General features: G+C 42.4%; 2 protein-coding genes across 5 annotated transcripts in view; both read left to right on the forward strand.

Annotated features, from left to right (window-relative positions):
• Positions 1-16,253, forward strand: part of crocc2 (ciliary rootlet coiled-coil, rootletin family member 2) — a 36,574-nt gene extending 20,321 nt beyond the window's left edge. Inside the window, exons 17-36 of the mRNA XM_029429732.1 lie at positions 15-245; positions 2,021-2,214; positions 2,985-3,112; positions 3,453-3,622; positions 3,727-3,906; positions 4,233-4,367; positions 4,462-4,605; positions 6,981-7,219; positions 7,333-7,492; positions 7,584-7,751; positions 9,109-9,493; positions 9,570-9,700; positions 9,891-10,011; positions 10,106-10,269; positions 10,706-11,146; positions 12,027-12,176; positions 12,258-12,458; positions 14,003-14,134; positions 15,244-15,423; positions 15,532-16,253. Coding sequence (XP_029285592.1) covers positions 15-245; positions 2,021-2,214; positions 2,985-3,112; positions 3,453-3,622; positions 3,727-3,906; positions 4,233-4,367; positions 4,462-4,605; positions 6,981-7,219; positions 7,333-7,492; positions 7,584-7,751; positions 9,109-9,493; positions 9,570-9,700; positions 9,891-10,011; positions 10,106-10,269; positions 10,706-11,146; positions 12,027-12,176; positions 12,258-12,458; positions 14,003-14,134; positions 15,244-15,423; positions 15,532-15,615 — 3,738 coding nt within the window. The 3' untranslated portion in view covers positions 15,616-16,253. The remainder of the gene's footprint in view (positions 1-14; positions 246-2,020; positions 2,215-2,984; positions 3,113-3,452; positions 3,623-3,726; positions 3,907-4,232; positions 4,368-4,461; positions 4,606-6,980; positions 7,220-7,332; positions 7,493-7,583; positions 7,752-9,108; positions 9,494-9,569; positions 9,701-9,890; positions 10,012-10,105; positions 10,270-10,705; positions 11,147-12,026; positions 12,177-12,257; positions 12,459-14,002; positions 14,135-15,243; positions 15,424-15,531) is intronic.
• Positions 16,254-17,018: 765 nt separating this feature from the next.
• sned1 (sushi, nidogen and EGF-like domains 1) overlaps positions 17,019-27,319 on the forward strand; it is a 29,942-nt gene continuing 19,641 nt past the window's right edge. For all 4 annotated transcript variants that reach the window (XM_029429733.1, XM_029429736.1, XM_029429737.1 and 1 more), the window contains exons 1-6: positions 17,019-17,617; positions 24,837-25,124; positions 26,156-26,296; positions 26,446-26,608; positions 26,705-26,830; positions 27,089-27,202. In XM_029429733.1, the coding sequence (XP_029285593.1) occupies positions 17,399-17,617; positions 24,837-25,124; positions 26,156-26,296; positions 26,446-26,608; positions 26,705-26,830; positions 27,089-27,202 (1,051 nt within the window). In that variant the 5' untranslated portion in view covers positions 17,019-17,398. The remainder of the gene's footprint in view (positions 17,618-24,836; positions 25,125-26,155; positions 26,297-26,445; positions 26,609-26,704; positions 26,831-27,088; positions 27,203-27,319) is intronic.

The following is a 27,319-nucleotide window of genomic DNA, read 5'->3' on the forward strand; positions in this document are numbered from 1 at the left end:
AGTTTACCTTCCAGACGGAAGGTGAGAAGACGGAGCTTGGTGAACGTAGACGGGAAGCTGAAACGGAGCGGTCTGCAGCGAGGGAGGAGACGGCACGGATGCAACAAGAGATGATGAATCTGCTCGCTGAGACACAAGCCCTGGAGAGCTCCCACAGCCACTTGCAGGATATCTGCAAGAAGCTAGAAGCTGAGCTGAGCCTGCTGCAGAAGGAGAACGCTCAGGCCCTGGAGCAGCACTCCCAGGTCAGAGATCCCCGGCCATTCACACTCTTCAGCCTCCCTCCTCCCACCTCCCACCACCTGGGAGAACTATGTTGATGATATTAATAGCTTTCAGCAGGTTCACGGAGCTTGTTGTCACATTAAAATGTATCGGAGGTACTGCACACATCTGCTATGGTTTTTTCTTTAAAATTGGATATGGAGAGCATATTTAGCCCCACTCTGTGTTTTATGAGTAACTTGGGACATAACAAGCAAGGGATCTTCATGAACAAATGTGAACTGGAAAAGATAAATAGATAGACATATAATATCCTGTAGGGGTTAGTGAAAGACCCAATAAATTAACACCTAAAGTATTCCCATCCTTCCCTCGGCACATCCAGATCTCCGTGTTTGGTCCCCTAAAGAATGAAAAGAATCCTCTCCTGTTTTGTTATCTGTTCTGAATGTGAAACTGGGATATCCGCGTTGATCTCGGATAGAATATAACAAACCTAAACAATTTGACAAATTCCATCCAAACATTTTTAGATAGCTTATCTGTAAAAATAAATCAACTGTGTATGAAACAAGCCCTGGAGTGGCCTCCACATTGCACTAAGCTCATGTTTCATCCCCTTATTGGGCACTACTCGCATCCATAACATTGGTGTACTTCATCCACTTTAATATTTACCCAAGGAGAGGGTGAAAGACATCATGTGCTCATATTTAGTTAGGGTGAGTTCATTTTAGTTTGGTTCGAAATCAAATTGCAGTGATGTTTGCTTTTCAAACAGTTCATTGCAGTGAAATGTTAGAAGTTGTGGGGCCATTATAGCCTCAACCATTGTGGGATAGTGTGTTACTAAGCAGCCCTAAATGCATAGTATATCAGGGAAATACAATTTTTTGCCCAGTATCCTATATCATCAAAAATGATCTGTACTTTGAAGCGTCAATGCCGTGAAGTAGGCTGTTCAGAAGAAAACAACATACTGACTTGGATGAGGTGACAGCTTTAGTGCATCAGGAACTACAACACAATGTACAGATGAAGGATATCTCCATTTTCCATACTGTTGCAACTCCTCACTAAATCGTGTGCACGTTGCATTCCCTCGTGGTGTCTGTGGTGTGATGAGGTTGATCCAACCTTGCAAAGTGGAACGCTGTGGTTCCTTGAGAAAAAAACACATTTCTCCCAGTTTATTTCTCGCAAATTTACACTTTTAATCTCCTAGAACTTCCGTGTTTTATCCCTGCAAATTTACGACTTTGATTTCGGAAATTTTAAGTTTTTCTCGGAATATTACCCCACATGTTCCCAGGTCATTATTTTTCTTGCTAGATATAGGTCCTGTGGTGTGTCATAGTGATTTAAGTGGTGACTGGAAAAAAAATCATAACCCCACTAATCATTTTTGGTTTGCTTCAGGCGATGCATTTGTTATGGCCCCGCAGTTCCTGTACACTGTCATGAATCGCCTAAAGTTTGTTTAATTTATGCGTCATAACAGCAATAAGAGGGGTTTGTAGAGTTCAATGTTAGTACAGCAAATGTGGCTGCATCAAATATAGAGGTTGGGTGGTTCACTCTCAATCCAACAGACCGACGTGTTGCTTCTGCTGCTCATACTCCCGCTCGTGAAGAATTGTTCCACAGTTATGACAATATATTAAGTGTGTATACTATAGTTTCAATGCAAATAATAATGTACTGTGGAGTCTTTCTTAATACTGTCTGCTTGAAGAAAAAAGTATAAATTAATTACTTGATGGCGTTTTTAAAATTTGTGTTTGTGGGTCTCCAGGTTAACAGGCAGATGCAGACTGTGTCAGAGGAGCTATGTGCGTGCAGGAAGGAGCTTGAGACACAGACCACAGCCCTAAAGAGAGTTACCCATGACAGGGAGGAGCTGGCCAAGGACAGGGCTGCTCTGGATGTCAGGCTAAACTCCGCTGACCGAAAGGCCTGTGGTCTCACGCAGGAGCTGGTTACACTTAGGTGTGTGTGTGTGTGTGTGTGTGTGTGTGTGTGTGTGTGTGTGTGTGTGTGTGTGTGTGTGTGTGTGTGTGTGTGTGTGTGTGTTTGTTTGTATGGTCGGACCTCTAAAATGTTTGGAACCAATTGCAGATTTGAAACTAGTTTTCCCAATTTGTTTTCTGCTGTTGCATTCAGCACAAGCTGCAGTAAAATTGTTTTTGTCTTCGTTGGTTAAGGTCAGGGTCAGGGTTGGGGTTAGGCATGTATCGGCTATGGTTAGGAGTTTAAGGAATGCATGTAAGTCAGTAAATCTTTTCAAACACATCATAAACAACCCTGTGTGTGTGTCTGTGTCAGACCAACTGCCAATCTGTATTTAAAGGGATAGTCCGGATTTTTGGAAGTTGGGTTTTATGAGACTTATCCATAGTCAGTGTATTACCTATAGAAAATCAATATCAGTTGAAGTGTTTGCGATATATAAAAATAATAATAATTTTCAAACTGGGGGTGTGCTGACCGTCATCTACTATAGGTAGTACATTGCCTATGGATAAGTACCTCATACAACGCTCTTAAAAAATTTGAACTGTCCCTTTAATGTCTTTTTGAATTTTTAAGCAAATCTTACTTTTTAAAGTACAGCTAGTCACATGTAACAAGAGTTTTTTAGTAACATGTTTTTATTTGGAAACTATGCTCATGATGGATCATTGAATTTTATGACCTACACCTAGTGGTTCAAAGGTGTTTTTTTTCAGAGATCCAACTGCTTTATCGCTGTGTTCCAGAGCAGAGAAGGAGTCCCTGGAGACTGCTCTGTTCCAGAGCCAGGAGCTTGCCTCGTCTCTGGAGGCAGAGTTCACCAGGAAGAAGGGGGAGAGGCGCAGCCTGCTCCTGGCTAACGAGGCCTTGACGCGTGAGTAGCCCCCTCCCTCAGAGACCCCACTGTCCTCCGTGCCAAGCCCCCTGGCCATGAAGCCTTTCCAACAGCCCACTAGAGATCCATATTTCAGCCGTGAGCTCTGCAACAGCTGGGCTGCGGGATCACTGGGGCTGCTTTCTCAGCTGACCGGGGCCCCACCACTCTGCACAAACACACATGGATCAGATAAGTCGTGTTAAGCTAGCGTGTTCCACATAAAGACATGGATGAATATCCCCTATAAATAAAACTGTAAATGAAATCTTGCTGATCCTGAGTGACTCCATCTAATAATTGAGTATGATTTTGATCGAGATTGGATACATCTGTCCAGGTGATGCTGCCCGGATGAGGGTGGATGCCGAACGGCAGTTTGCGCAAGCTGCACAAGAGCAGAGTAAACTGGAGGAGAAGCTGGCACAGGTGGAGAGGAATGCCCTGGTGACCCTGAACAACAAAGAGCACATTCACAGAGAGCAGCTTGAAGTTGAACGCCGGAAAAAGGTTCAGTAAGACTTGAATTGTTATGTGGCTTAACAAAATGTAAATTAGATGCTTTAGCTATCACAACTAATCAAGAGTGTGCGTGTGTGTTTGGTGGTTTACAGGATCAACAGTGTGTGGAGCTGATAGTTCAGCAGGAGCAGGCTGAGGAGCAGCTGCGTAGACAGTGTGAGGAACGGCGTGTGCACAACCAGAAGGAGCTGCAGCAGGTGCAAGAGGAGCTGGCCAGGCTACAGCAGGACTTTAACCAAAGCCTCCTGCAGGCTGAGAGTGAAAAGCAGCAGGTGTGTGAGGTGGTCTTCATAGGTTTGTTATGATTGTTTATGAGCCTTAAAATGTAATTTAGGATAGGACAAGTGTTAGAGAATTGTCTCATAACCACAACATCCTAAGTTTTGTCTTCACAGTTGCCCGTGTATGTCCATCAAAAGCCATATGTCCTGCCAGTATCCTCGTATATATCATTCTTTGGATGAACTTCTACTGAAGGACAAAGAATGCACGTTTATCTAAAGCATGATATAGCTTCTGTTTGTTCAAGTCCCCCATGGCCAAACTTTTTGTGAGCTATATTATGAATGACCCTGACCTCGCAGTCTGTTGTGACTAGGCTTTGTCCCAGAAGGAAGTAGAGAAGGCTGCCCTCACGGAAAGGCTAGCGGCCCTGCAGCAGGACCTGGCCACAGCAGGCATGAAGCTTGAGTGCATGCAGAGAAATGCACTTAGCAAACAGGAGCAGGATAAGGTAAAAAATATGGCAGGGTCACATTGGCTCTTGTCACTTTTCTTGTTCTTCAAATATAACTCAGCTAACTGATTTGTGTACTTCTATGTTCCAGAATGCAACGACTGTCCTTCATTCTGAGCTGCAAGACTTGCAGACTCAATTTGAGGAGTCTTTGAACTCCAATGAGAATGCCAAGAAGAATCTAATTGAGCAGATCAGAGAGTTGAACCAACAGAGAGAACATGCACAACAGGAGGTGAGCATAAACATACAATATTTTTCTCCTTGAGTGCGTATCAGACACAATAACAAACCCGGATCAAGCAAAATGTCCTTTCCATAATGACACATACAGTAACAATCTGAGTCTGTCACTTTTAGTGGATGTTCATTGACGGTGTAGAATTGCCCCGAGCGATTACATTGCAGCCCGTTTCGTGGTTGCCGGCTGCAGTGCTCTCGCTCAATACTGGACCAAAAGCGTTGGGAACAAGGTCCAGGTTGAAAAGTACCAATATTACCCTTTAAGTGAATGGTATGTTGATAAGGACAGGGACATATAAAGCAAATCATAGAATATATAAGGTGGATGTCACCAGAGGTGGTTTGTACAGCAGGATCACAGAAATGGATAGGAAATTACAGGCTTGTTTGGCTTGGCATAGGATGGGATACCACAGATTTGCTTCTAGCGTGAGGGGGAGTTTGCACCAATTAGTACCAGTGTGAGGGAGAGCCATTTACCATAGGCCGCTGTTGACATTGGCCGATGCTATAGGTTTACTAGCATCAGAGTGCCATCAGGTGCAGAGTCTGCAGGGCCAAATCCTACAAGGAGAGGTGGTGTCCAATCTTAAGACTCCCTCTCAGCACACACTCTCTGTGTCTTTTTCCTGTCAAGTCCACTGGAGGAAAATTTAGTTCCATTGACCTTAATATAAACATAAAAGCGCAATTAAAGACTATAATTTTGGCCCACTGACATACCTCCCTGAGCCAAATGAGAGCTGTAAATCTCATCTCTTGGGGTTGCTTTAGGTCAGGATTGCAGCCACAGGGTTGCTGGGCGTTTTTAGTGAAATAACAAGCTCACAGTCACCTCATTAAGATATAACTGCAGAGTTGTAAGGGCCTCTCCATGCCTTGATTTAAAAGCCTGCTTTCCCTGGAAAAGGGGATTGTTTATCTGTGTGGGACTTTTTGGTTTCAATGAAAAAGCAAAACTGAGGATCATCTTGTCTTCACTCTGTCTCCTTAGTCTTGTCAAAGTATTGTGAATGAGGTTGTGTGGAGCCAGAGCAGCAGAGTTTTGAGGTTTGGACAGCCCTCTCCTACCATATATTAAGTCAAGCTTCAGCGACACTGTCATATTTGGCCGCCATGCCTGCTCGTTTCCTTGTTTGATTATTTTCCCTAAGCCCATCTCAGGATTCTCTTGTCAGACAGTGACAAAGCAGGAGTGAGAGTGTGTGACAGAGAGCTAGTGAGCATGAAAGAGGAAGAAAGTGAGGGAAGAGAGGAGAACGAGAGGGTGGAGGATACGGTCCCTGGTACCATAATATGAAATCAAAGTTTGAGTTAACCCCTTGTGTAAATAAGCCAGTGGGGGAGTGTTTATTTTCTCCCTTGCAGCAGCGAGAGGCTGGCTCCACCGGGACTCCAGGTCCCCCTCTCTCATCCACATAACACAACACTGCTGCCCTCATATTCCCTGCCCTTCTCCTCTGCTAACCCCCCAAAAAATCAGATAAAATAAAGTATTATTGGCAAGATCAGCACTGGCTTGTTTTTTCTCACATTAGAGTTTATGAGAAAGAACCATCTTGTGTGGCCTCTGAACATAACACTCCTCCTTCTAATCCTGCTCCTCATCCTCCCTCTCCCTCCTCCTCCACCTCCACCACCTCCAGGCGGGGGGGAGGAGGGGGGGGGGGGTTGCTGTTAATTATGTTGCTCTCTGTAGATTCTTTACACTGCGAGCAGCAGTAAGGAGATGGGAAAAGACAGCACCTGGCTACAGGCCCAACTGGCTCTTATCCATGCCCAGATAAGCTCTGTCCTCCCTATTTCTCTTGCTACACACAACATATTGCCATAAAACATAATATAGGTCATACAGTGTCTTGAGATTGTGCACACAGCACTTAAAATTGGAGATGTTTAGGTTTCAAACAATGAAGCTCTAAAGCATTATCTAATTCAAAATCAGTCTTACAGTATGTTGAAGGATTTTTCCTATTCAATTTAGATGATTACATACATGTGTTTGAGCTTTTTATGTACTGTAGATAACAGCCTAATAGACGTTTTTTTTTTTTTCTTTTTAGAATATAAAGACTTTAATGTGTGTTGGGTTGTTGAATTTATATTGAAAACAGACAAGCCGTTTAAGGCTTTTTTTTCTTTTTTTAAGTTCCTTATTAACTCTTCAGTAAACTATATTTATATCCATTTTAAATGTATATCACCAAATAATCTAAAACAAAGAAGAGTTGAATTCCACTCAATTGTCCCTCCCGGCTCCGTATGCCTGGCAGAGATAATAAGAGGTTAACTGTTTATCCATAAGACCTCCTGATTTATCCTCATTGACATATCATGCTTTTCATACTCCATAATCTGGACATGAAGTTGGAGGGCCTTCGTTGGCAGCTGCAGGAGGCAGAGGATGGACTTATTAAAGGACGAACGGAGCTGATTGAGGCTCACAGACAGCTCCAGGACTGTGCACAGGAGCAAGACAAGCAACGGAAAGAAGCTCTGGACCTGAAAAGGCTCCTGGGTGATGAGACCAGAGAGAAAGAGGCTATCCAAGCCTCTAACCAGGAGCTAAGAGCTTTTATCAAGAGAGCAGAGAGTGACAACAGCAGGTATGGCTGTCACATGGAGCTGCAGAGTTCCTGCAAATTATGTAGTTGTTCTAGTTTGTAGAGCAGCAATGAATATTTTGGATAGTCTTGTTAACTTTGAATATCTTGACTAGCTTGAGACGAGTTGTAGAAGAGAGGGAGCAGAAAGTGGCTGTCTCAGAAGAATGTAGGAGCTCGATGCAACAAGAGGCAACCACTCTGCGGAGCAGTATGAGAGAGCTGGAGAAGTCTCGCCTGCAGGCACGCAGAGATCAGCAGGAGCTGCGCAGACAGGTGAAAGATTATTGAGGTAACTGCTTTCCATCTGATTTATTTTAAATAAAGGATTAACTTCAAGTACCATGTGCTATGTTAACATGAGCAGGTTAAAGTCCTTGAAGGTGAGAACAGCCATCAGAAACAGGAGCTGCAAGAGCTGCAGGCCCGGGTATGTCAGGAGGAGCAGAAGGAGGAGGAGGCGCGTCGCGAGGCTTTCACTCTTAAGCAGAGAGTGCTGGAGTGCGAGGCTGGCAGAGAAGCAGCGCTGAATGAGGTAGAAGACCTCCAGGAATTACTCTGTTAACAACATGCTCCAGCAAACATTCCACCATTGCATACATACTTGAAGAATACCTGCCATGATTATGCAGACAGAAAACATGAACGACAACACGCTGTATATTCTACGGTAACAGTGGTGGGTTGTCCTGAGTTTTTAATATTTTGTGATTATAACTGAATGGTAGTTTATTAAGGAAACGTGATTTCATTGCAAACGACTAATTAAACAAATCAAATGTTAGTATGTGTTCTGTCCTGTCCCATAACCTCATTCTTGTGGTCCCCCAATTCTCTTGATTGCAGCAGCTAGTGTTGTCAAGTGAATGTATGACATACGTTTGTATTCTGTTTCCAAGAGCATGGAGGCAACTCCAAATTGATTCTCATTTTAATGGTATATTTGAAGTCTGGTTAATGTATCTTTTTAAAACTTACAACAAATGTCTAAGCGTCAGTCTTTGAAAAAACATCTCAGCCTTGAGGTTGAGAAGCTCTGCTATGAAAGCATAAAGAATGGTATATTGAATATTGCTGTATAATTGTATGACTCAATCTTGACTCTTGTCCTCTTTAACCTCTTATGATACTGTTTAGAAACCCTATCAGTGAACTTGACAAGCTTGTTAACCCTTTACAGAAACCATGTCCCTATTATTTACACAGTTAAGTGTTGGTCACTCGATAACACTCAGGGCATGTTTCCTTAGGAATTTCACTGTAGTGTTGTTAAACAGTGTTTTTCACTGCTGTAGTTTGATCTATGTTCAACATTTTGCCCATATTTCTGCAAACGTGGCATCCTTTTAACAAAGCGCAAGTCTCTTAATAAAACCAACCACAAAAGAGGGAATTCAATCAAATTTAATTCCACTTCTAAAAAACATATTAAATAACAAATAAATGAATCCAAAAATAAATAAATCCATTTAAAAATCAGTACAAATAAATAAAAGGGAAAATTATAGTTAAATAGTTAAATGAATAAAGAAGTTAAATAAATAAAGAAGAACATTTAAACTGAAATATCCATTTATGTTGCATTCTTCAATTAATTAATACTAATTAACAGATTAATTAATCTAGTGCCTTGAGATTGCATTTAGCTTTGAAAGGCGCTTTACAAATTAAATGTATTATTATTATTAATACGTACATTTATTATTTTTATTTGTTTTGGAAAATGTAATGGCATATTGATTTATTTATTGAGTCATTTATATTTATTTTAGATTTTTGCAGCTTCCGTTCTCCAAAGGTTATGACCTGTATGCTACTTATGACATAATCCACAGTAACAAATACTTGCAAAACTAGAAATTTAGGTTTGTCTTGTGACTCTGTTTGTGCAGGTCTCAGGTTTGCAGCGCCGTGTGGTGGAACTGGAGACATCGGAGCATCAGAACCGAGAGCTGCTGCAGGACAGAGAGGCTTTTCAGCAGCAGTGTGAACAGAGGCACAGAGAAACCACTGCCCAGCTGGAGGAAGCTCTAGAAGATGCCAGGATCAATGTCAAGGATCTCTCTGTGCAGGTTGGCTTTGCTAAAAGCAAGGTCAAGGGCCTGGAAGAGCAGCTGGGCCTGGGCGATGCCAAACGTAGAGACCTGGAGCTCAAGTTGGCGGGCTTGTATTCAGTTCTGCGCCGTACACTTGGCACCAGCCAGACAAGGCTTTCAGGCACACCTAGGTCGCGTAGACGGTCTCCCTCTCCCTGGAGAAACCACCTGCAAGTAAAAGGTATGGTCTTGCACTTTCAAGATGATGCATTTTTTTGCAATAAGCAGACGAATAAATAATTTTGTTCTTTGGTTAGGGGGAGACAGTGAAAACGAGGGATTGGTGCTGTCCTTGTCTTGTGCTGAGGATGGAGAGCTGGACGTTGACTCAGTGCATACAGCCCTGCGGGAATCCCAGCAGGAACTCAGGGACACACAAAGAGACAGGGTATATTAGAACTTATTAATAACTGAAACTCTGTCGGTGGGATTGTTGAACTTAAGTCGGTCTTGCTTTTCAGACCACCGGATCACTTCAGCAATCTTCAATTTAATTCACTTTTTACATTTGTAGTTCTTATATATCAGCAGAATCTTTTGGCACTTTTTAATCTCATAAACATGTGTAATTCCCTCAGGATGAATCCAAGGCTCAGATAGTTGGTCTAAGTCAGCAGGTGACTGAGCTTCAAGGCAGCCAGGATAAGTCAGCCACCCAGCAGCTACAACTACAGAAGACCTTGAAGCAATCAGAACAGGGTAGGACAATCAGTGGCTCCTACAAACACAGTAAATATATATATATATCTTTTTTTTTTTTTAGACACACAGCATATTTAACATATTATTCCAGGAAAAAGAGAGATGGCAGAGCGATTGCAGGAGGCGCATACTTCACTTTCCCTGCAGGAAGAAGTAGTACGTGGCACAGAGAGGGAGAAGAGGCACCTTGAGGAGGAGGTGGCTCATTTCAGGACTAGTCTGCAAGCTGCTGATGCTGAGTCCAGGGCACTGCAAGTATGTCAAAGGCAAAGAGAGAGATATTAACCCTTGTGCATCACTAGGGACCTTTTAGATTTCGATTATTTTGGCTGTGTTAATGCATAAGCTATGGTATACATTTTGGCTTGGGTGTGAGGTTTTTTTCGTTTTGTTTAGATTTTGAATTTTGGAAGTTCATCCTCAGCTCCTGTAGTAAGTCACTCAGACCCTTAAGGACAAGAATGTTAAACCCAATAAAACCACAATTCGATGTTGTTGCTTATCATTGAACTATCCCAGACTGAAAAAAAATTCCCCCAGTATACAGAAAATAATTATATTTTGGTGGTTTTTTTTCATAAAAAACAAACTGGCATTATGTAAACAAACTGGCATTTAAAGGGTTAACATTTTAAAAATGAATTAATATTTGGTAGACAACTGATAAACTCCTTTGCTAATTCCTCTACAGAACAAGTTGGAGTTCCTGCATGCCTTAGAATCTCGTGCAAATGTAGAACAACAGAAGCTGAAGGAGTCTCTGCAAGCAGCAGAGAGCAGGGTGAACTGTCTGGAGATCTCTCAGCGCACCCTTGAAGGTGAGCTACAGAGGGCCCAGCTTAGGACAGCAGAGCTGGATGCAGAGGCAGGGGCATTGCAGGAAAGACTGACGGAACTAAGGAGGAAGCTGGGTGAGAGCGAGGACCGCGGTGCAGTACTGAGGGTCAGCGAGGAGAGGTTGGTCACGTCACTTGCTCGAGCTGAGCAGCATGAAAGCCAGCTGAGAGAACAGATCCACAAACTGTCCAACACCCTCATTGACAACAGGAGCAGCAGCGGAGCCCTGCAGGAGCAGATAGCACAGCTGCAGAGGGCTCTGACCGCTAGTGAGCAGGACCGTAGGCTGCTGCAGGTACAGTGAGTTTTAGGAAGAAACATTTCTGTAGCACAAAACAAATCATGTTCACTGAGCATTTTTACTTGTATGTTTTTCCCCTCTCTCAACATCAGGATGTTTGATTGAAACTTCTAAACAAGATGAATAGCCATGCTTCCGTTGCTGTGCTTTGATTTACAGTGCAGCTATGTAACCTTCTCCGTTCCACACTGAGCATTTTTTATTTACATTTGCCTCTGTGGTTTTCCTAAAAGACCTCAAAGACTGAGCAATAAAATGCTCAGGCAAGCTCATTAATTCTCCAAGAGCTTCTCGGGAGAGCTTTCCGGCCTCAGTTTGGAACTGCACTTTAAAGATACTGAGCAAACAAAAACATGACATGCTTGGTATAAATCTCTTGATTTGCTCAAAAGCTGTCAGGTCATTGCCGTAAAAAGCAACAGCAAAATCCCAACACTTGCCTGCAACGTTCAACAATGTCAAGGACTGTAAAAAGACACAGAATGTAAAGGAAGAGGAGGAATAAAGGGTCAGCCAAAATCATGTTTTGATGAAAATTAGTGTTTACATGGATGGATTACTGAATGGGCCTACCAAGCACTGGCCTAGGGGCCGAGAGTGTAGGGGACCCCCCGGCCTTCACCTACAAAACTCAAAGAGATACATACCAACCATACAAAAATCACAACAAAGAGACCAACAACTACAAAAAGACACAAAATTACCACAAAGAGACACAAAACAACAACAAAAAGTGGTTTAAGTAAGCTTGTGTTAAGTGTGTTTTGCTCCTATGTAGGAGAGGTGGTGGGTCCTTTTGCATTTCTGTGCTCAGGGGCCCATTATCTAATATTCCCATGATGTATATTGCATATCAACATGTGTGTGCCCATAGGAACGTGTGGATAAAACACGAGATGCCCTTTCAGAGAGAAAGAGGCTGAACCACACACTAACAGAGCAGACCCAGAACCTTCAAAGAGCCCAAGAGGACTTAGAGATAAAAAATTCTGAGCTGGAGAAACATAACAGGACACTGAAGGAGGTGAGTCACACTGAGGTTAAGGTGCAAATAAAGGTTGCAACGGTTAAGGTTGATTTGAATGTATGATTGACTATGTCCCAGAGCCTGAAGCAACAGCAGGAAGCTGAACTGCAGGCCCTGGGGGGCTCCCATCAGCTACAGCGAGAGAAGGAGGAACTCCAGAACAAGGTCACCAATCTTCAGTGCTCTTTGCAAAAGCTACAGAGTGAGAGAGCAGAGGTGGAGAAAGTGCTCACACGCCTTGGTAAAGACAAGTCAGCGCTCAGAAAGATACTGGAGAAGGTGAGCTGACCTATCTGCTGCACTATACTTTAGGAATTGTTTGACATTTTGAAAAAATAGTTTATTCTCTTTCTTTCTGAGAGTTAGATGAGAAGATTAAAAGCAGTCTCATGTTTGGATGGTAAATATGAAGCTAGTGACAGCAGCTGCTTAACTTAGGTTAGCATAAAACTGGAAACAGGGGGACACCGCCAGCATATTTCCCCAAAATATCCAGCCATTCCTTTATCCTTAAAGGGATAGTTTGGATTTTTTTGAAGTGGGTTTGTATGAGAGGTTTTATGATATACTTATCCATAGTCCTGTGTTACTACCTTCAGTAGATGGCAGTCGGCACCCCCCCAGTTCGGAGAAACAGACAGGAGTAGCTTACTAGAGACACCTAAAAGAAAGGCCCACCTAAAAAAGTAATTATCAGAATATTTTCACTGCTCTACCTTGCTGTCAGTCAGCTCGTTCTGGCAGGGAACTTAAGCCATTTTCTATGCTCTCTTCAAGACACCTTTGACAAAAGACGCCGCAGAGTAATATGACTGTTACTGTTTTTATCAGAGGAGTCTGGTGGGCTTTTTTTTAAGTGTCTAAAATAAGTTTTGCTGCTGCCCCCATCCACAGCAGTACATTGCTTAGCTTCTGTGCTGCTACTCCTGTCTGCTTCTCCAAACTGGGGCCGTGTCGACCGCCATCCAGGTGTAGGTAATACTCTGACTATGGATAAATACCTTGTAAACCTTGTCAAACTATCCCTTTAATCTTGAGGATTAGTCCAACTAAACGTGTTAGAACTGTGAAAAAATTGCTGCAGTGGTTTAGTATGCCACTTTTATAAAGTTGGGGGACTTAGCAGATGTAGTACTTTTGGCATTGGTATTGTAACAGTATAAGTAAGAGTAAGAGTTAAAAGGTTTAACAATTCTAAGTTAAAGCTCTGATACTGACGATGAGAAGCAGTTTCATAATGTTACAGCTGAAACAGTAAAGGAATGAGCCCTCTTTTGTTGGACCCCAGAACATTAAACAGCTTTTTGCCAGGAGACCTGAAAAGTTGTTGAATATGATGTATACGGTCTGAAATATATGAGGGAGCCAAACAGCAAAGGGCTTTAAATTATAATGAAAAGCATCTTAAAGTCAATTCTAAAACTGCTGGAAGCCCATGTACATATAGAAGCCAGGACTGAAGTAATATGTGTCGGTCAGAAGCCTTGCTGCCACATTCTGGATCAAGTGAAGACGTGCAGTTGCCGAAGCATTAAGGCACATAAATGGGCAGTTACATTAATCCACGCGGGAGGAGATCATTTTCATAATCAGCTGTTCATTACGCTGTAGTTTGTGCCATTTATGTATTTTAGTTTGTTCCATTTTCCACATCTCCTTTGTCACACATTGTACAAAGGGATCTTGGAGTGATGGAAACATGTAGGTGGACTGTGAGAACCTCTGAGCTTGGCTTCTGCTACACGCATTACAGGAAGGCACATGAGTGCAGAACAATCATGGTAAAGTCGTTCACATTATGTCACCCCTCGTGTCGTTGTCAGGTGGAGATGGAGAGGTTGAGGAGGGAGGAGGAGGCGGCGTCGGCAGCCAGAGAGAAGGAGCAGTTGGGACACACAGTCCGCAGCCTGGAACAGGAGCTGGCTGAGAAGCAGGATGAAGTGCAGACAGTGCAGGTGAGAGACTGCTGGAATATAGCCAAAGATGTTGCAGGAGTCAGAACTCAGCTGCCGGGCTTTTCACCAGAACCAAGAGACGTGATCACATCACTGCTGTTTTAGCCTCCATACACTGGCTCCCAGTATTTTTTAGAATTGATTTTAAGATTTGACTGATTGCTCTTAAGGTTCTTCATGGCCTCTCTCCCCGCCATTTCTCTGACCTCTTAGTACCAGTACTTTCCGGTACGTACCTTGAGATCCTCGAGCAGAGGTATTATATCTGATCCAGAGGCCCCGATGGCTAAAGGGGACAGAGCGTTTGCAATCAGGGCCTCAGGAACGCTCTGCCCGAAGAAATCAGCTCGGCTGAGTCAGTGATCTCCTTTAACTCTCTTCTTAAAACATATTTTTATCGGAGAGTCTTTCCTGCTTTTAGTTTTATTTCCTTTCACCTGTCGCTTTTATTTCCTTAAAAAAATATATATATTTTCCTATTCTTACCTTTTATACACCAAATTGTTTTAATCGGTTTTCTTTTAAACCTGATGATTTATGACTACGTTTTATTTTGCTGCCTTTGTGAAGCACTTTGTAACAGGGATTTTGAAGCGCTGACTAATATGAATGAGTTGTACTGATTAATGAACTACTCTTTGCCAAACCCATGCCAGTCAAGCAACAACCTTATGAAAAATTGTCATAATTTTAAAAATTTTACTAAATAAATAAAAAATATTATTTTGTTTATCTGAACCCTCTTAAATTTAATTGAAAGTACTTTCAGCTTGCGGTAGTTGCACTTTGATTGCATGAAAATGTTGCATTTGAACAACAGTAGCATGCCAGTCACGTTTGTGTGTAATTTAATTTGATAGAACTTTTGATTGTTTGCACCTATCAAATAAAGCTTCCTTCTACCAACATGTGTTTTCTAGTTGGCCCTGTGAGCCAGGGGTCATGACCTCTGTAACCTCAGGGTCAGAGAACCTCTGTGTGTCCCCTTGTGCTTGAACATTAATAATACTTTCTGACCTTTATTTAGCTGATACTCTATTTTTCTTCTATTTCTATAAACTATAAACTATTTCTATCTACTTCTATAAACTCATGTGAACTGTCCTCAGGCTCAAATCTCCCAGTTGGAGTACTCTCATGCACAGCGCCTCCTGGAGGTGACAGCCCGCCATCACCAGGAGTTGGATTTGGAGACGGACCGTCTGAGAGACAGCCAGCTTCAAGCAGAGCAGGCGTTGGAGAGCAGGGAGAAGGCTCATCGCCAGAGGGTCAAATGCTTGGAGGAACAGGTATTGTGTGGATAATTTGTTGGGAAGGTCTTTCTTTTGTACTATTTATGTCTGTCTATTTGTGTTTGTCCGTCGACCTTCAATTTTCTGTTTCTTTGTTTTTAATAGGTGCTGACTCTTAAAGAGCAGCTAGATCAGGAGACAAGAAGACGACAGGCCTATTTCAATCAGATGCTGCAACCCGGTGTGTAGTCAGAGATCCTGCAGTGAAGTATGTAGCACCTCTAGCTTCCTCATTCACTGTTCCTCTGGCAGCTTCCCAACAACATTATGTTACAATCTACGTCCACATTTGGAAACACACACGCACACATAAACACTCTCCTAAGGCATTTGCTCCCACCCATGCACATGTGCACACCGGCTTACATTTATCTGCAGGAAAACTCAACAACAACAAACAATGAGTGTTTTGTTTATAAGTGGACTGGACGTGCCAAATTGTTTTAAGGATTTCCTCTGGCTTGCTACAGTTGGCGTTCCTAAGTCTGTTTATGCTGTGTCATTTTGTTTTTAGGAAACAATGTGATGAAAGGTTTCCTTAGTTGGTACTTCATAGTCTTATGATTGTTCCTATACTCATTTGTCATGTTGATCATGTACCAATTTTGTATGTCATAATCACTGTTTGTGTATATTAATGAGAATATATATCCAAATATTAACAATAATTGTTTGCAGATTTCCCTGGTGCTGTGATGAATTAGTGTTTCAGGCAAAGAATCTATAGTGTTAGCTCATTTATTTTAGTATGTGTTCATGTATTTGACTCAATCAATGATAATGTGCAAAAGCTGTGATTGTATTTAATAAAAAAAGATTTCACGAAAGATGTTGATAATCGATGATGTTTATTCTACTGGCCACACAACTTTGTTATGGAAACAATTTTCTGTGAACTTTGTGAAGGACAGCACTGCCCTTTCATGGCATGTGAGTTCTGGCGTTTGGTTTGCACCATTAAAAGCCTTTGTGTATTTAGTGTTGTGGGTGAGAGAATGACCTTCGCTCTCTGTCGCCAGTGCTGTCTTAAGTGTTTTCTTTCAAAGATTGTTGTAGACTCCAAGGTCTGTGGGGATCCTCATTCCTCGTCTGTAATCCTTCTCTACCCTAAAATATTTAGAAAATATGTGGTCTTCCCTTTGATAATAAGAAACCACAAATATATGCATGTGTTTGTGTGTATTCATCCACACATGCATCTACTGTGTGTAAGTATTTTACAAGCCAAGTAACTCCTTTTCCCTCTTTCTTTCATTTCAGTTCTTACTGTCACCATACTAACTTTACAGTGTTGCATTTTCACTACTTCTCACTGTGTTACCTTGCATGCCTTGGTTAACTGTTAACATAGTAGGAGTTTCACTAAAAGGGGAAAATCTTGTCAGAGTTTCTTTAAAGCAGCCCTTTGATTATCATAGATCCGCCCAGTGGTTATCCAGTTACCGGCCTCTTTTCAGCCATTGGCTGGAAGGAGCTAATTATGCAAGGTAGTGAATCCCTGTGGGGGAGGTGGGGCCAAAACTGAAAGAACTCCTTTGGCAGGCAGAATAGAGCTTTTATTGAGGATATTTCTAAGCTGACCATCAGGGACCAAATCGCTGGATTGTTAAAAAAAAACAAAAAAAACACATCTCAGCTGAATTACGCTGCTCCCCCTCTTTCATTCCTTCCCTCGTTTCATTTCAGTGAGACGGAGTGTAGCTCATGCAGTACCCAGCAGCAAGCAGAATGCAAGGAATCTACAGTATTCCCCTGTCTCACACAAGAAGTTCAGTTCACTACTAAAGGACAAGAGAAGGGAGAAAGAGGCAGAGCCAGAGAGCAGTCAGGGGAGGATTCAGACTGCTGAGGTTGAGAGGAGGAACATACCGTCTTGTCCTGTTCTGCTCTGCTCTTGTTGCCTCAGGTGTGCGTGCTCCTCCCTCCCCTCCGCGGTGCCTGCTGTCAGCTCCATCCCTGGGTGGCTGAGGCCATGGTGTTGGTGCTGCGAGCCCTGCTGCCCTGCTTCTGCACCCTGCTCTCCCTGGACCTGCTGCCTAGGGTGGAACCTGCCGTGCCCCTGGAGGACTTCTACCCCTTTGGCCAGGACGTGGGGGACTCCCAGACCATCGCTCAGGACGACGGAGGCTCCGGGCTTGTGGAGATCTCTGTTGCTTTCCCCTTCTTTGGAGACAGGCACACAGGACTCTATGTGAGTACACAGCAGTGTGTTTTTACTGATATGTGTTTATGTCTTTATATGTATGTGTGTGCATGCACTTTGCAGTTGGCAATTGAAAGTGACATGGTGTGGATTGTATAAGAGCCTCAGGGAGATGAGATTTGGCATGCAGCCAAATACTACATTGCAGTGCCCTTTGAGAGTTTGCATATGTTTGTGTGCGCTCACAAGCTCTGGTGTGTAACCTCATTTGTAGAATATCGTGTTATCCCCCCCACGGGTGGAATCATAATCCTCCATGACATTCTCTTCATATTCTCCTCGCACTCTGAGGGCTCTCAAGTGCACCAAGGGGGAGTGTGAGAGAAACTATTAGCAGAACAGTGGTAAGCCCTGTTCTAATAAGTCCACATGAGCTGTTAAAGGAAATGACAGTTTGTGTTCTTACTGTTGCTGTGAGCAGTTCTTTTTCAGAGCGAGAGTGGGGGGGGGGGGGGGAATATGCACGAGAGAGAGAGAGAGAGAGAGAGAGAGAGAGAGAGAGAGAGAGAGAGAGAGAGAGAGAGAGAGAGAGAGAGAGAGAGAGAGAGAGAGAGAGAGAGAGAGAGAGAGAGAGAGATGAATGATTTGACAAGGATTTTCGCGCACCACAGTGAAACACACTTTGATCTGCCTTTGTCATGTATTGGGTTCAGTTCCAGCGCATGGAAAGGCAGAACTCCCTTAAATCAACACCACCTGTTGTGGTTATGCATCCGCGTTCGCTCTTCGAATCCCCTCCTTCTCGCTCCGAGCCCCGCCTGCCTCCACCCTGTTCAAATCATGGACAGGGGAGCCCGAGGAACCATGGCAACAATGGGCAAGGTCAAAGGTCGTCTTTCTAATCTAAGCATTTGGCCAAGGGGGTGATGTCAGTCTCCCAATGAAGACATTTATTAAACTCTTATGCATCTACCCACAGTGCATAGACAATGGCACAGTATTTTTAAGTGCAGTTTGAGTTTTCTTTCTTTCTGAAGAGATATAAACTCACAACACGTTTTCATTCCAAACTCGTCAAATACGGCAGCATGGTCAGAACCCGTTGGCGTCACTTTTTAATGCACCGAGTACCCCTTATGCGTATTTTTTTACGCAATAGACTTCTAGTACGTGAAGTAATTTAAGTATCTTACGTATGTGACGTAGGTTAAGCATGTTATGTACGTAAGTTAAATATGATACGTTAATACTTGGCTAGGTTTCGGCAACAGACCTACTTGGTTAGGTTTAAAAAAAAAAAAAAAAGATCATGGTTTGGGTTCAAATGAGTACGTTTGTTATGTAACTTAAATTACGAACGTAAGTTAAGTATGCTACGTAGTATGCTGTTGACTTATTTTAAGTCAACATTGGTTTTGGTTTTACATTGAAGGCGAACAGCGGACTCCTGAGTGTAAGTCCTGTGTTTGTTTGACCCGTCTATCCATACATGCACCCCAACCCAATGCAGACTTCCTCGCTCTTTATACTACGTCACCTGACACCTTCCTGTGCTCCCGTAATAATTACTACGGCCACTAGAGGCAGCCCTTCTTGAGCAAAACTGATGCTAGAGGGTGCGTGGATCGTCATAGTTTGACAAGTACGGCCACTGACCAAGGTGCCGTATTTTACAAGTTGGGAATGAGAATGCCCTGAATCTCTTCCTTTTGTGTTTCTTCCCAGTTTTGCAATGAATTCCAGCACGTCACTTCTCCTGTAATAATGCTGATACACAATAGTCAAATTAGACAAGATAAGACAAGTTGCCGGTTGCTTGGCTTGTTGATCTCATATTGAATTATCATCTGATAGAGATAAAAATCTGAGAAGTCCACACTCTGAAATGTGCCGTGTTAGTTGTGATGTGATATCCTGCAGCTCACCCTGCATCTCATTGGAAATGTAATTCCCTAGTCATGCAAGGCATAAGAGATTGTGACAGGCACTTGAAATTACAGTCACGCTCATTTTAAATGCCTCACCTGAATCCATTAAACATCTGCTGTTAAAGCACACGGGCTCTGCCACCAGACAGCTGCTTTGAACAGTTAATATTTCAGTGAGGTGCTAAATTTGTGTGAGTAGTTTGTTCCAAGCCTCTGGGCTACCGTCGCATGAAAGCTGAAGAACCAAACTGATTTTAGATGGTTTGTGGGTGCCGTATTACTTTCTTATCATAACTTATTCTGTTTAGCAATACACATACCTTGAAACCCCACACAGCAGATCCCTTTAAACCCTCCCCTCCTGAAGATCATATTTTTAGCAGTTGAGATCAAGAAATACATCATGTATGATGTAAAGACTGCCACAGCCATGTGACACTTGGTTACAGAAGAACTGTAATCTCGCATCAACACCCTTCACATCCCCGTACAGACATGGGTCCCCCCCTGACTCGGTCCTGCTCCTGTCCTACTTCTGCCTCCTGGTAACCAGGTTGTCCCTCTGTTATGGTTTGTGTCTGGGAGTTTTCACATGTTGCTGGGATCTCTCTTTCTCCAGGTCCCCCCTCCCCTCCTCCCACGCCTCAGATAACATGGCAGGGGTCTTCCCCCTGGAACTGTCCAGCTGCTTTATCTGAGAAATGACCAATCACTTTAACAGAACACAGATGTATCTGCAAAGCGTCTTAGGGGCTTACAAACAATGCAGATCACGGATTAACTACTCTTACGGATGGCCAGTGTAAAGAACATGAAGGAGGATGTCCAAGGTCAGAGAGGAAAGAACACAAGTTTAAAAGCAGATGTGAGAATAGATGGTTATGATCAAAGGTATTTATTATAGGTGCATAAACTCATGGACAGTGGAAAAAATGTTCTAGGGCTTGTTGTATATGTTTATATGCTGATATGTATTTTATAGTATACAAATGTTCAAGATTAAGTGGCATTTGTTCGTTAATAATAAACTACATTTAAACAAAATTCAAATACATTTTGAAAGAATCCTGCCAAGAACGTGCTAAAGTGTAACTGTGCTCTTCACAGATTGCACATCTGCTAGTGCTCATCTGCTCTTCAAAAGAGCTTCAACACTTCAGTTTGAGCATTTTCATTCACTCACTTTCACTCACCACTATGTATGGCCCAAAGATGTGTGCATCAAGCTTTATTCTTTGTACTCTGTATGGGTGCTTTTTACAGTATATGCGTGTGTGGGATGAGAGACGTGGCTGAGTGATTTTAAAAACAGTTCATCCACCACGGACAAGATATATCTGCACATACTTAAAAAAAGCCTTAAAGTCTTAAAGTAAATGATGCACTTCAAAGGATCAGTTCTGCATTTTGGGCAATATACTTATTCTCTTTCTTGTGGAGGGTTAGATGAGGAAAGTGATACCACTCTCATGTCTGTCTATTAACTATGAAGCTGCAGCCAGGAGATGGTTAGCTTAGCTGAGATTATTTGTGCAAAAACAACAAGTTGTGGTTTTACAGGAGGGCTGTATACCAGACTATTTCTTGGCCAGGGCGCAGTGACTTCCTAGAGTCTCTGCTGGTTGTCTTTTAGGCTCACACTGATGACAAGACTCCAGGAAGCCAACGCACCCAGCTAAGAAATAGCCTGGTACATCTTGTCATCTAATTCTCGTCAAGAAAGCAGCTCAGCGTATTTACCATAACATGGAACTATTGAATTAAGACTTTAAAGGTATAATATGTAACATTTACGCATTAAGATATCTAAAAGCAACTAGTTTTGCTGAGTTCTGTATTTACATTCCCAGTGTTTCCAACAATGTTCAAACCCAGAGAAATCTGTCATTTTATTAAAGGTAACGGTGCGTTTCACTTGGCCACCTGTCATTGGCATAGTATCCCCTTTACCACTTCTAGTTGCTCTAACTTCCGTGGGAACACAGGAAACACAGGAAGTTGTTGAGCCACTCGTTCTTTTATTGCTCACTTGTGATGGAGCATCATAATTCATTGCCATTTACTTTTTCTGCCACACAGCATCAAAGTTATTTAAGTATGATTGTTTTGATCGCGGATAACATCGCTAGGCACCCCAACGATTGAATTCCCCACGTAAGTCGTTTCATATAATGGTAACTTTACTTTAGCAAAAGTTACTTGCGTCTATTTCATTAGAATGAAATGACCTAATGTGAGTAACACTTTGATACATTATATCGTCCTTGAACATGATTTCTGCCAATCAGACAGAGCCAATTCATTGACAATGGTGGTTATTTGACAATGAAAACAATAATTCCCATGATCCCATGTTACTTTACAACGTCATCAAAGTCCCTCTTTTGTTTGATTGAGAGACCCAAAGCCCAAAAACAAATACAAATTCAAATACATTTGAAAGCATGCTATTATACATGTATTGGTCTTTGTGCACTTAGCTTTCTTTATTACAGCATTTCTAGTTTCAGGTTTTTTATCAGTAGCATTATACAATATAATCTTCTTTTTTAATTATCTAAAGGTTTGTCGGATTGTCTTAAAATATTTGTTTTTGTAACTTTAAATTACTTGATGGAAGTATTCTTCTTCTGTAATTCTAAACTTTGTGCTTTGCAAATAAAAATGATATTTGAATTCATTTACAATACATCAAACCTTCACATCACTTGCTCCATGGAAGTTGCATTAAAGTCATTCCACACTGTTCCAGACAAGATTCATTGCCTCAATCTAAACTCTGCAGATAAAAGGTGAGCCCGAGCTAAGGAAACAGGCCAAGTGCACAGTCTCTAGTCACTTCCTTCGGTCTCGTCAAATAATTGTACAAGCTTGTAACTGTGAAACCTCCGTTTTTGACACGGAAAACTAATGTTTTCCTGCGCCGATCCATGGGCACCTTTTTCATTTAGGGGTTTGCTTTGGCTTGACTTAAGCCAGATGAAAGTTTATTTTAGTCCATAAATTGCTTGGCTCTAAAGAAAACCACCCAAGCAAAATCCTGGATATATCCGGCTAAGAATTCCCAAAAACAATAACAAGGGAGTCGTAGAGTGGAGTGGAGTAGCACCATTGAGAGTGAGAGAAAGAAATATAGGGAGAGAGATGCTTCTTACAAGGTTGGCTGATCGCACCTCTCTCCCCTGTGATTCTGACCTTGGTCATGTTATAGCATAACACAAAGCAGCTCTGAACCCATTCACTCTCTCACATAAGTGTGATGCATAGCCACCCTTCACTGGAAGTCTGTACTAGGTTATAGCCTTGTTTAAATCCGTGAGAAAAAGAAAAGTATGTGCAAAAGTATGTTCTAAGTTCAGTTTACATTCCTCTAGGGTCATTGCCATGTCAAAGTAGTCCCCTGAAAAAGCTTAACAAGTAAGAAATACACTTGTTTAAACCGTTCCAGATGCTACTAGAGATTGGATTAGACGATTCAACATATTCCAGTATTCGAGTATAAACTCTCTTTAGTGTTCAGGATGATTTCTTACACTAATTTTTCTGTAGGATGGGTGACTTCCAGACCGCTGCCACCACAGGTCTCTCATTAGTGGGCATGTGGGTGTGGGAGGTTTGTCGTTCATGTACATCCTTCCATTCATCCAGCTCTGTGCCCTCTCTCTTGTTTTTCTCCCGGTATCAGATTGCGCTCTGGTTGACCTCTGGGTTCTGCCCCTACAGTCGCTCCTATTTTTCCCCACATCAGCCACGTTCTCACCACATCACGCTGATGCAGAGGGGAAGACTGTGGTCGAGCAATTAACTTAGCCCCTGTGCCGTGCCAAACAAAACTTCCTCTGCTGTTTTTACAGCAAAGTCCTTCAAATTATGGTTTTCATACATGCAGGGAGCAAAGCTGAGCCATCTGACGTTGCTTTGTCGCCGTCACATGCCACTCTGAATGCAGACGGTCAAAGGTCACGCTAGCGACTGGAATAAACAGAATAGGTGCCATTGTGGGAGGAATCTCCCCTTGTTGGTAATACCCAGAAACTATATATAAAAGAATGAAGGCCTTTCATGGGACTTCTTAACCCTTTAGCCCGTAGAACTTTCTTCTCCCACTCAGGTTTAGCAGCTTGTTTCTTAGGATATTAAACATTTAGTGCAGGAGCTGGTCGGACATCATCTAATATTTGTGATATAAGCACTCTCTCCGTATATGCTACACTGTTAAATGCACATTCATAATCTGACATTGAAATGACCATTTATCCCATTGGTAAGTGCTATTTTAGAATCTATCACAGAAATATCTTAATTGTAAATACATTTCCACTTTCTCCCCTAAATAACCTCCGCCTCACCAAAAAACAGTGAACCCTCTGGCAAAACCCAAACATTTGTCACGTCTTGGTTCTGTGACTTTCAGCTTGCAATTCTTACTGTTGCTTTATTGCAATTTTGTAATACTTTTTTCCAATTGCAGCTTAAAGCTTAGAATAGTTTTTTGAGTGTCTTTAAGGTCATTGTTTAGTTTTTTCTGCTCGTAACATTGGTATTTCGGTTCAGTTTCACCACTTCTATCAACCTTGTTTCCAGCTGCAGCAGCCGGTGGTAATATGTCAATGTTTCATTAACAGCTTGTTCTGCTGCCCTCAAGTGGCCAAAAAAAGCAATGAATGTAGCTTTAAGGGTGACATTGGAATGTCATAAATGTAATTTTCAGAAATTACGAAAAATACCCATCTCAACTTATTTTAAATTGCCAATTTGTCCGACCAACAGCTCAACGATATTCAATTTACAATGATATAAAATCTCCACCTTTTGAGAGTGAAAGTGATTGTTGATTTATTTTCTGTCGATTGACTAATTGCTTCAGGAATGCACCAAACATTGAGCTGCTATAGTTGATCTTTTAGTACATACCTGTAGTGCTGGCGTTTCTCATAGAGGAGATATGTGGACAAGAGTAGGATGGGTTATTTTATTTGGTAACTTTGGCAGACATCTGTGGATTTAAAGGATGTGAACGTCTTTCCTGCTGGTGTGGTGACTTTGCAGGTGTGTGAGCAGCACAGACCTGGTTTTCTCAGCTGCTGTCATTTCATGGAATAATGATAGCATCTGTTTGCACCACAGGATGTGCAAACATCCGTTATGGGAGCGTCCACTGCCCCATGCTCATGTTTTCTCCGTGAGGTCAGAACACCTCTGTTTGTCCACCTTCGCCTCTTCTCCTCAGCACTTCCTCTCTAACCCCGCCTAACCCTACAAACAAGTCACAGTGGCTTCTTCTGACATGTTGAACAAAATATATCACTATTCACATACTCTAACTCTCTTCTCCTCAGGTTAATAACAATGGCCTCGTATCTTTCCTGAGGGAGGTGTCTCAGTTCACACCTGTGGCTTTTCCGATCGCCGGAGATAGAAGGGTTGTGGCACCGTTCTGGGCTGATGTGGACAACCGTCGAGCAGGGAGAGTCTTCTACAGAGAGAGCCATGAGCCATCCATCCTTAGGAGGGCCGCAGGTGACGTCAAGACGTACTTTTCAGAGTTCCCCAACTTCAACGCAACATGGGTCCTCATCTCTACATGGCACCAAGTTACTTTCTTCGGAGGCAACTCACTCACACCGGTATAAACTCACACATAACTTTACAGCTCTCCCACTACTATGTTACTGCTTAAACAGCTCTGATTATCTATGTCAGTTTTAAGTATCAAGATCAGTGATTCCCAAGCAGGGGTACTTCTGTAGTTGCCATTGGCATGGATGGATTACTTAACAGGCCTATCGGGCACAGGCCCATGGAGACAAAAGTGTCATGGGCCCTCATGGCCTTCACCTGCACAATGTCACGTTAAGAGACACGCCTCGAAAAGATGCTAAATTACCACAGAGAAACACAAAATCACAAAAAGAGGCTGAACTATAAAGTCTGTGTGTCTTGTGTCATGTAGGAGAGGTGGTGGGGCCTTTTTCATGTCTGTGCCCATTGTCTCATAATCCATCCATGTGGGTATGTGGTAAGATTATTGAGTTGCTGAATTCATTTGAAAAATTAGAAATTCTGATTTCATTGATACAGTATTTGTGATTAGGAGAAATATAACCATCCAAATAGAATCCCCTAAATTGGTGTGATACTAATCTTTAGTAAAAGTATTGTCACAATAACCAGTAAGTACTGCACTGTACACTTGCATTTATTGTAATGAGTAAATGGTTGAAAGATAAGATCTAGTAGTAAGAATGAAAACTTGTATTATAACAATATCCACTTTTTGTAGTATTACTTAACATCCACTTTAAAATCAGCTGAACACAATTGGAACACGGCTGGTGGTTTTGATGAAGGGATATTTTGATATTATCTAAGGGATGGATAAGATCAAAGTCCCAGAAAAGTCTTGTTGTTCCCAGTTAAAATTGGGATATAATATGTGGTTAGAAAGCACAGCTATTGGGTTTCCTTCTAATGGTAATCGTGCATTTCTGGCTATCTGCCTCACCAACAGGCCCAGATGAGTCTATTATGTCTCTAGCCTGACTGAGATTTAGGAATCTGCACCATTAATATTAGGAGTCTGTCAGATGCATGCATTATTACCAAAGTTCGTGGAAATCAGGAAATGGTTTAACCGAGCCTGTTCCTCTCTATGCAGGTAAATACTTTCCAAGTGGTGCTTATTACAGATGGAGAGCTTTCCTTCACTATATTCCAGTACAATAACATCACTTGGACCACAGGCATGCATGCCAGCAGTGGAGGAAACCTGGCTGGGCTGGGAGGGATTGCAGCGCAGGTAAGATCACATGATTTTTTGCTCACGGTGACGGTCAAAATTTGGAATGTAAAGCAAACCTGTGAAAATGCACAAAGAATTGTTTGGATGTCTAATCTCTGATTCAGCTGTCTTTTGTGATATCTGCCTCCTTGCTACTCTCTTCCCAGGCAGGTTTCAATGCTGGTGATGGCAAGCGCTATTTCAACATCCCCGGCTCTCGCACGGCTGATGTGGTGAACGTTGAGGGAACCACCAACGTGGGCTACCCAGGCAAATGGGTCTTCCGTATAGATGATGCAAATGTGCAAGTGGGTGGCTGCAATGACTCTGGTAAGACCTGCTTCGAAGAGATTAGTCCTTCTACTCCAGGCAGTCTTAATACTTTTACTTCTAGGATACCTGTTACATTTTGACCTCTCTCTGCAGCATCAGTGTGCCCACACCTGCGACCATGTCTGAACGGAGGCCAATGCATCGATGACTGCATTACAGGCAACCCCTCCTTCACTTGCTCCTGCTTGGCTGGCTTCACTGGCAGACGATGCCAGATCGGTGAGTTATGGTTGACACTGCTTCCTGTTCTGTTGAAGTCGGCACACACTGCACACTGTGAATGAATGAATACCTGTGATTAGCCAGGAAAAATAATATTAACTTGTAAAAAAAATACTAGAATACACCTGACTTGCCAAAGGGACATTTCCTTAATACCTGTATCAGCTTCATGCCAATCTGTTGGCCTTGGCCAGATGTTTTCTTCTAATTAAAAGAGTCATACTACCTCCTTTGTATTTCTCCACGTCTCTGTAGATGTCGATGAGTGTGCCTCATATCCTTGCCGGAACGAAGGGATTTGTGAAGACGCGATTAATAGTTTCATCTGTCACTGTCCTCCTGGATACACAGGGATTCAGTGTGAAACAGGTACAAAAGACGCTTTGCCTCAAAGGGATAGTTCGGATTGTTTAAAGTGGGGTTGTATGAGGTTCGCATCCAGTCAGAGTATTACCTACACCTGGATGGCAGTCGGCACGCCAACTG

This window comes from Cottoperca gobio, chromosome 4 (genome assembly GCF_900634415.1).
Source record: "Cottoperca gobio chromosome 4, fCotGob3.1, whole genome shotgun sequence".
Lineage (NCBI taxonomy): Eukaryota > Metazoa > Chordata > Actinopteri > Perciformes > Bovichtidae > Cottoperca > Cottoperca gobio.